At 39.1% G+C, this 10,000-nt stretch overlaps 1 protein-coding gene across 1 annotated transcript in view; it reads left to right on the plus strand.

The window, feature by feature from the left end:
* LOC309361257 (spectrin alpha chain, non-erythrocytic 1-like) overlaps positions 1-10,000 on the plus strand; it is a 199,058-nt gene that overhangs the window by 174,436 nt on the left and 14,622 nt on the right. The window contains exons 47-50 of the mRNA XM_081896165.1: positions 2,087-2,148; positions 4,238-4,378; positions 4,554-4,607; positions 6,701-6,847. Coding sequence (XP_081752291.1) covers positions 2,087-2,148; positions 4,238-4,378; positions 4,554-4,607; positions 6,701-6,847 — 404 coding nt within the window. The remainder of the gene's footprint in view (positions 1-2,086; positions 2,149-4,237; positions 4,379-4,553; positions 4,608-6,700; positions 6,848-10,000) is intronic.

Consider the following 10,000-nt stretch of genomic DNA (forward strand, 5'->3'; position numbering starts at 1 on the left):
AGATCTAGGTGTTTGAGACAGAGATCCCCGAGATCTAGGGATGTGAGAGAGAGATCCCCAAGATCTAGGTGTGTGTGAGATCCCCTGAGATCTAGGGCTGTGAGAGAGATCACCCGAGATCTAGGGGTGTGAGAGATTCCCGAGATCTAGGGGGTCAACTGGGGAGGCGGATGCAGCACAACCTGGAGCCAGCAGATCCAGGCCAGGTGAGGGAGAGATCCCCAAAATCTAGGTGTGTGTGAGAGAGAAATCCCCGAGATTTAGGGTGAGAGAGATCCCCCGAGATCTAGGGGTGTGAGAGATTCCCGAGATCTAGGGGGGTCAACTGGGGAGGCGGATGCAGCACAACCTGGAGCAGCAGATCCAGGCCAGGTGAGGAGAGATCCCCGAGATCTAGGTGTGTGAGAGAGATCCCTGAGATCTAGGTGTGTGTGAGAGAGAGATCCCCCGAGATCTAAGGGTGAGAGAGATCCCTGAGATCTAGGGGTGTGTGTGAGAGAGAGATCCGAGATATAGGGTGACGTTCCCTGAGATTTAGGGGGATCAACTGGATAAACTGGGGATGTGCATGCAGCACAACCTGGAGCAGCAGATCCAGGCCAGGGGAGGAGAGATCCCCGAGATCTAGGTGTGTGTGTGAGAGAGATCCCCAGGATATCGGGGGATGGAGTGGGGAGGCGGAGGCGGCCAGATCCAAGGCAGGTGAGGGAAATTCCCTGAGATCTAGGGGGATCACTGGGGAGCCGGATGCAGCACAGCCTGGAGCAGCAGATCCAGGCCGGGGAGGGAGAGATCCCTGAGATCTAGGTGTGTGTGAGAGAGAGATCCCCGAGAACTAGGGCTGTTGAGAGAGAACCCCTGAGATCTAGGTGTGAGAGAGATCCCAAGATCTAGGGTGAGAGAGATCGTTCCCTGAGATTTAGGAAGATCAACTGGATAAACTGGGGGTGTGCATGCAGCACAACCTGGAGCAGCAGATCCAGGCCAGGTGAGGAGAGATCCCTGAGATTTAGGTGTGTGTGAGAGAGAGATCCCCGAGATCTAGGTGTGTGTGAGAGAGATCTCCCTGAGATCTAGGTGTGTGAGAGAGAGATCCCCCGAGATCTAGGGATGAGAGAGATCATTCCCTGAGATTTAGGAGGATCCACTGGACAAACTGGGGGTGTGCATGCAGCACAACCTGGAGCAGCAGATCCAGGCCAGGTGAGAGGGATCCCTTGCGATCTAAGGCTGTGAGAGAGATCCCCCAAGATCTAGGGGTGAGAGACGGATCCCCAAGATCTAGGGGTGTGAGAGATTCCTGATATATAGGGGATCAACTGGGGAGGCGGATGCAGCACAACCTGGAGCAGCAGATCCAGGCCAGGTGATGAGAGACCCCCGAGATCTATGGGTGTGTGTGAGAGAGAAATCCCCGAGATTTAGGGGTGTGAGAGATCCCCAAGATATCGGGGGATCGAGTGGGGAGCGGAGGCGGCAGATCCAAGGCAGGTGAGGGAAATTCCCCAATATCTAGGGGATCTACTGGGAGGCAGGTGCGGCACAACCTGGAGCAGCAGATCCAGGCCAGGTGAGGGAGAGATCCCCTGAGATCTAGGGGTGAGAGAGATCCCAAGATATTGGGGGATCGAGTGGGGAGGCAGAGGCGGCAGATCCAAGGCAGGTGAGGAAGAGATCCCCGAGATCTAGGGGTGAGAGAGATCCCTCAAGATCTAGGGGTGTGAGAGATCCCTGAGATCTAGGGGGATCGAGTGGGGAGGCAGAGGCGGCAGATCCAAGGCAGGTGAGGTAGATTCCCCGATATCTAGGGCATCTACTGGGGAGACATGTGCGGCACAACCTGGAGCAGCAGATCCAGGCAAGGTGAGAGGGATCCCCTTAGATCTAGGGGTGTGAGAGAGATTCCCGAGATCTAGGGGATCAACTGGGGAGGCGGATGCAGCACAACCTGGAGCAGCAAACCCAGGCCAGGTAAGGGAGAGATCCCCAAGATCTAGGTGACTGCGTGAGAGAGATCCCTGAGATCTAGGTGTGTGAGAGAGATCCCCGAGATCTAAGGGTGAGAGAATCATTCCCTGAGATTTAGGATCAACTGGATCAACTGGGGATGCGTATGAAGCACAACCTGGAGCAGCAGATCCAGGCCAGGTGAGGAGAGATTCCCGAGATCTAGGGTTGTGAGAGAGATCCCTGAGATCTAGGGGTGAGAGAGATCCCCAAGATGTGTGTGTGTGAGAGAGATCCCTGAGATCTAGGGGTGTGAGAGATTCCTGAGATCTAGGTGATCAACTGGGGAGGTGGATGCAGCACAACCTGGAGCAGCAGATCCAGGCCAGGTGAGGGAGAGATCCCCGAGACCTAGGTGTGTGTGAGAGAGATCCCCGAGATCTAGGGGTGAGAGAGATCCCCTGAGATCTAGGTGTGTGAGAGAGATCCCCAAGATCTAGGGGTGTGAGATTCCCGAGATCTAGGGGGATCAACTGGGGTGGCGGGTGCGGCACAACCTGGAGCAGCAGATCCAGGCCAGGTGAGGGAGAGATCCCCGACATCTAGGTGTGTGTGTGTGAGAGAGAGATCCCCGAGATCTAGGGATGTGTGAGAGAGATCCCCAAGATCGAAGGGGGATCGAGTGGGGAGGTGGAGGCGGCAGATCCAAGGCAGGTGAGGGAGATTCCCCGAGATCCAGGGGGATCTAGGCAGGTGTGGCACAACCTGGAGCAGCAGATCCAAGGCAGGTGAGGAGAGATCCCCGAGATCTAGGTGTGTGTGAGAGAGAGATCCCCAAGATCTAGGGGTGAGAGAGAGATCCCCTGAGATCTAGGGTAGAGAGAGACATCCCCAAGATATAGGGGTGTGAGAGATTCCTGAGATCTAGGGGATCAACTGGGGGTGCGCATGCAGCACAACCTGGAGCAGCAGATCCAGGCCAGGTGAGGGAGAGATCCCCGACATCTAGGTGTGTGTGTGAGAGAGAGAGATCCCCGAGATCTAGGGATGTGTGAGAGAGATCCCCAATATATCGGGGGATCGAGTGGGGAGGCGGGGGCGGCAGATCCAAGGCAAGTGAGGGAGATTCCCCGAGATCTAGGGGATCTACTGGGAGGCAGGTGCGGCACAACCTGGAGCAGCAGATCCAGGCCAGGTGAGGAGAGATACCCGAGATCTAGGTGTGAGAGATCCCTGAGATCTAGGGGACCAACTGGGGATGCGCATGCAGCACAACCTGGAGCAGCAGATCCAGGCCAGGTGAGGGAGAGATCCCTGACATCTAGGGCTGTGAGAGAGATCCCCCGAGATATAGGGCTGTGAGAGATCCCCCGAGATCCAGGGCTGTGAGAGAGATCCCTGAGATCTAAGGGATAAACTGGGGATGCGCATGCAGCACAACCTGGAGCAGCAGATCCAGGCCAGGTGAGGGAGAGATCCCCGACATCTAGGTGTGTGTGTGAGAGAGAGAGATCCCCGAGATCTAGGGATGTGTGAGAGAGATCCCCAATATATCGGGGGATCGAGTGGGGAGGCGGGGGCGGCAGATCCAAGGCAAGTGAGGGAGATTCCCCGAGATCTAGGGGATCTATTGGGAGGCAGGTGCGGCACAACCTGGAGCAGCAGATCCAGGCCAGGTGAGGAGAGATACCCGAGATCTAGGTGTGAGAGATCCCTGAGATCTAGGGGACCAACTGGGGATGCGCATGCAGCACAACCTGGAGCAGCAGATCCAGGCCAGGTGAGGGAGAGATCCCCGACATCTAGGGCTGTGAGAGAGATCCCCCGAGATATAGGGCTGTGAGAGATCCCCCGAGATCCAGGGCTGTGAGAGAGATCCCTGAGATCTAAGGGATAAACTGGGGATGCGCATGCAGCACAACCTGGAGCAGCAGATCCAGGCCAGGTGAGGGAGAGATCCCCGACATCTAGGGCTGTGAGAGAGATCCCCCGAGATATAGGGCTGTGAGAGATCCCCCGAGATCCAGGGCTGTGAGAGAGATCCCTGAGATCTAAGGGATAAACTGGGGGTGCGCATGCAGCACAACCTGGAGCAGCAGATCCAGGCCAAGTGAGGGAGAGATCCCCGACATCTAGGCGTGTGTGTGTGTGAGAGAGAGATCCCCGAGATCTAGGGATGTGTGAGAGAGATCCCCAAGATCTCGGGGGATCGAGTGGGGAGGCGGAGGCGGCAGATCCAAGGCAGGTGAGGGAGATTCCCTGAGATCCAGGAGATCTACTGGGGAGGCAGGTGCAGCACAACCTGGAGCCACAGATCAAGGCCAGGTGAGGAGAGATCCCTGAGATCTAGGGGTGTGAGAGATTCCCGAGATCTAGGGGGATCAACTGGGGGGCGGGTGCAGCACAACCTGGAGCAGCAGATCCAGGCCAGGTGAGGGAGAGATCCCCCGAGATCTAGGGGTTGAGAGAGATCGTTCCCTGAGATTTATTATTATTATTATTATTATTATTATTATTATTATTATTATTATTATTATTATTATTATTTATTATTATTATTATTATTATTATTATTATTATTATTAATTTCTCTTTTCCTCCCTCAGGAACACGACAGGCGTCACCGAAGAAGCGCTGAAGGAGTTCAGCATGATGTTCAAGTGAGTAAGATTGATTGATTAATTCCCAATATTGATTGATTGATTGATTGATTGATTGATAATTCCCAAGATGGATGGATTGATTCATTGATTGATTGATGGATTGATTGATTGATTGATTGATTGAGGGATGGATGGATGGATGGATGGACTGATAATTCCTAAAATAGATAGATTGAGTGATGATTGATTGATTGATTGATTGATAATTGCCAAGATGGATGGATTGATTCATTGATTGATGGATTGATTGATTGATTGATTGAGGGAGGGATGGATGGATGGATGGACTGATAATTCCTAAAATAGATAGATTGAGTGATGATTGATTGATTGATTGATAATTCCCAAGATGGATTGATTGATGGATTGATAATTCCTAAGATAGATAGATCGACTGATAATTGATTGATTGATTGATTGATTGATGAATGGATTGATGGATAATTCCTAAGATAGATAGATAGATTGAGTGATAATTCCCAATTGATGGATTAATTGATAATTCCCAAGATTGATTGATAATTCCCAAGATTGATTGATTGAGTGAGTGATAATTCCCAAGATTGATTGATTGATAATTCCCAAGATGGATGGATTGATTGATGGATTGATAATTCCTAAGATAGATAGATTGAGTGATAATTGATTGATTGATTGATTGATTGATGGATTGATGGATAATTCCTAAGATAGATAGATAGATAGATTGAGTGATAATTCCCAATTGATGGATTAATTGATAATTCCCAAGATTGATTGATAATTCCCAAGATTGATTGATTGAGTGAGTGAGTGATAATTCCCAAGATTGATTGATTGATAATTCCCAAGATGGATGGATTGATTGATTGATAATTCCTAAGATAGATAGATTGAGTGATAATTGATGGATGGATGGATTGATAATTCCTAAAATAGATAGATTGAGTGATAATTGCCAAGATTGATTGATTGATAATTCCCAAGATGCATTGATTGATTAATTCCCAAGATTGAATGATGGATAGATTGATTGATAATTCCCAAGACTGATTTGAGTGATAATTCCCAAGACATTGATTAATTCCAAAGATTGGTTGAGTGATAATTCCCAAGATTGATTGATTGAGTGATAATTCCCAATTGATGGATTGATAATTCCCAAGATTGATTGATTGATTGATTGGTTGGTTGATAATTCCCAAGATGGATTGATTGATTGATTGATAATTCCTAAGATAGATAGATTGAGTGATGATTGATTGATTGATTGATTGATGGACGGATTGATTATTCCTAAAATAGATAGATTGAGTGATAATTCCCAATTGATGGATTAATCGATAATTCCCAAGATTGATTGATAATTCCCAAGCTGGATGGATGGATGGATTGATAATTCCCAAAACTGATTGAGTGATAATTCCCAATATTGATGGATTGATTAATTCCCAAGATGCACTGATTGATTAATTCCCAAGATTGATGGATAGATTGATAATTCCCAAGACGGATTTGAGTGATAATTCCCAAGCTTGATTGATTGAGTGATATTTCCCAAGATGGATTGACTGATTGATAATTCCCAAGACATTGATTAATTCCCAAGATTGATTGATAATTCCCAAGATTTATTGAGTGATAATTCCCAAGACGGATTGATTGATTGATTGATTGATTGATTGATGGATTGATAATTCCCAAGATTTAGTGATTGATTGGCTGATTGAGGGATTGATAATTCCTAAGATTGATTTATTAAGTGATAATTCCCAAGATTGATAGATTGATCATTCCCAAATTTGATTGGATTAATTGATTGATCATTCCCAAGGTGGGTTGATAGATTAATTCCCAAGATTGATTGATTGATCATTCCCAAGATGAATTTATCGATTGATTGATTGATAATTCCCAAGATGGATTGATTGATTGATAATTCCCAAGATGGATTGATTAATTCCCAAGATTGATTGATTGTTTGATTGATAATTCCCAAAATGGATTTATTGATTGACTGATTGATTCCCAAGATGGATTGATGGATGGATTGATCATTCCCAAGATTTATTGATTATTGATTATTGATCGCCTTCCCCCCCAAATTCCAGGCACTTTGACAAGGACAAATCCGGCCGCCTGAATCACCAGGAGTTCAAATCCTGCCTTCGATCCCTCGGCTACGACCTGCCGATGGTGGAGGAAGGAGAACCAGATCCCGAGTTCGAATCCATTCTGGACACGGTGGATCCCAACAGGTAAGAGCATGACCCATTAATAATAATAATAATAATAATAATAATAATAATAATAATAATAATAGATTTTCAATAATTTCTAAGTCTAGAAATTATTAGTTAATAATAATAGGTATGGAACAGACTAGAAATTATAGAAATTCAGTTAATAATAATAATAATAATAATAATAATAATAATAATAATAATAGATTTTCAATAATTTCTAAGTCTAGAAATTATTAGTTAATAATAATAATAATAATAATAATAATAATAGGTGTAGGGCAGACTAGAAATTATAGAAATTCAGTTAATAATAATAGATTTTCTGTAATTTCTAAGTCTAGAAATTATTAGTTAATAATAATAATAATAGGTGTATTGCAGACTAGAAATTATAGAAATTCAGTTAAGAATAATAATAATAATAGATTTTCTGTTAATAATAATAATAATAGGTGTAGGGCAGACTAGAAATTATAGAAATTCAGTTAATAATAATAATAATAATAATAATAATAATAATAATAATAGATTTTCAATAATTTCTAAGTCTATAAATTATTAGTTAATAATAATAGGTATGGAACAGACTAGAAATTATAGAAATTCAGATAATAATAATAATAATAATAATAATAATAATAATAATAATAATAGATTTTCAATAATTTCTAAGTCTAGAAATTATTAGTTAATAATAATAATAATAATAATAATAGGTGTAGGGCAGACTAGAAATTATAGAAATTCAGTTAATAATAATAGATTTTCTGTAATTTCTAAGTCTAGAAATTATTAGTTAATAATAATAATAGGTGTAGGGCAGACTAGAAATTATAGAAATTCAGTTAATAATAATAATAATAATTAATAATAGATTTTCTGTAATTTCTAAGTCTAGAAATTATTAGTTAATAATAATAATAATAATAATAATAATAATAGGTGTAGGGCAGACTAGAAATGATAGAAATTCAGTTAATAATAATAATAATAATAATAATAATAATAATAATAATAATAATAATAATAGATTTTCAATAATTTCTAAATCTAGAAGTTATTAGTTAATAATAATAATAGGTATAGGGCAGATTAGAAATTATAGAAATTCAGTTAATAATAATAATAATAATAATAATAATAATAATAATAATAATAATAATAATAATAGATTTTCTATAATTTCTAAGTCTAGAAATTATTAGTTAATAATAATAATAATAGGTGTAGGGCAGACTAGAAATTATAGAAATTCAGTTAAGAATTATAATAATAATAGATTTTCTATAATTTCTAAGTCTAGAATTAAATTGGAATTAAATCGGAATTAAATCTGAACTAAATCTGAACTAAATTTGAATAAATGAGAATTAAATTGGAATATAAATCGGAATTGAATCAGAATTAAATTTGAATTATCTCGTTCTGTCCAGAATATAATTTGGATAAAATTTGATTAAAATTTGAATTAAATCAGAATTAAATCTGAGTTAAATCATAATTAAATCAGAATTAAATCAGGATTAAATCGGATTAAATCGGAATTAAATCTGAATAAATGAGAATTAAATCGGAATTAAATCTGAACTAAATTTGAATAAATCAGGATTAAATCGGAATTAAATCTGAATTAAATCTGAACTAAATTTGAATAAATCAGAATTAAATCGGAATTAAATAGGAATTAAATAGGAATTAAATCTGAATTAAATCGGAATATAAATCTGAATTCAATCTGAATTCAATCTTAACTAAATTTGAATAAATCGGAATTAAATCTGAATTAAATCTGAACTAAATTTGAATAAATCAGAATTAAATCTGAGTTAAATCGGAATTAAATCAGAATAAATCAGAATTAAATCAGAATTAAATCTGAATTAAATCGGAATTAAATTGGAATTAAATCTGAATTAAATTGGAATAAAATCGGAATTAAATCGGAATTAAATCAGAATTAAATCAGAATTAAATTTGAATTATCTCGTTCTGTCCAGAATATAATTTGAATAATATTTGATTAAAATTTGAATTAAATCGGAATTAAATCTGAATTAAATTTGAACTAAATCGGAATTAAATCTGAATTAAAATGGAGTATAAATCTGAATTAAATTTGAATTAAACCTGAATTAAAATGGAGTATAAATCTGAATTAAATTTGAATTAAACCTGAATTAAAATGGAGTATAAATCGGAATTAAATCGGAATTAAATTTGAATTATCTTGTTCTGTCCAGAATATAATTTGAATAAAATTTGATTAAAATTTGAATTAAATCTGAATTAAATCTGAGTTAAATCTGAATTAAATTGGAATTTAAATCGGAATTAAATTAGAATTAAATCTGAATTAAAATGGAGTATAAATCTGAATTAAATTTGAATTAAACCTGAATTAAAATGGAGTATAAATCTGAATTAAATTTGAATTAAATCTGAGTTAAAATGGAGTATAAATCTGAATTCAATCTGAATTCAATCTTAACTAAATTTGCATAAATCGGAATTAAATCTGAATTAAATCTGAACTAAATTTGAATAAATCAGAATTAAATCTGAGTTAAATCGGAATTAAATCAGAATAAATCTGAATTAAATCGGAATTAAATCGGAATTAAATTGGAATTAAATCTGAATTAAATTGGAATTAAAATGGAATTAAATCCGAATTAAATCTGTATTAAATCGGAATTAAATCTGAATTAAAATGGAGTATAAATCGGAATTAAATCTGTATTAAATCTGTATTAAATTGGAATTAAATCTGAATTAAATCGGAATTAAATCGGAATTAAATCTGAATTAAATTGGAGTATAAATCGGAATTAAATTTGAATTAAATTTGAATTAAATCTGAATTAAATTGGAATAAAATCGGAATTAAATCTGTATTAAATCGGAATTAAATCTGAATTAAAATGGAGTATAAATCGGAATTAAATCTGTATTAAATCTGTATTAAATCTGAATTAAATTGGAATTAAATCGGAATTAAATCTGAATTAAATTGGAATTAAAATGGAGTATAAATCTGAATTAAATTTGAATTAAATCAGAATTAAATCGGAATTAAAATGGAGTATAAATCTGAATTAACTTTGAATTAAATTGGAATATAAATCAGAATTAAATCGGAATTAAATCGGAATTAAATCGGAATTA

This window comes from Podarcis melisellensis, assembly GCF_964234715.1.
Source record: "Podarcis melisellensis genome assembly, chromosome: W".
NCBI classification, from domain to species: Eukaryota; Metazoa; Chordata; class Lepidosauria; order Squamata; family Lacertidae; genus Podarcis; species Podarcis melisellensis.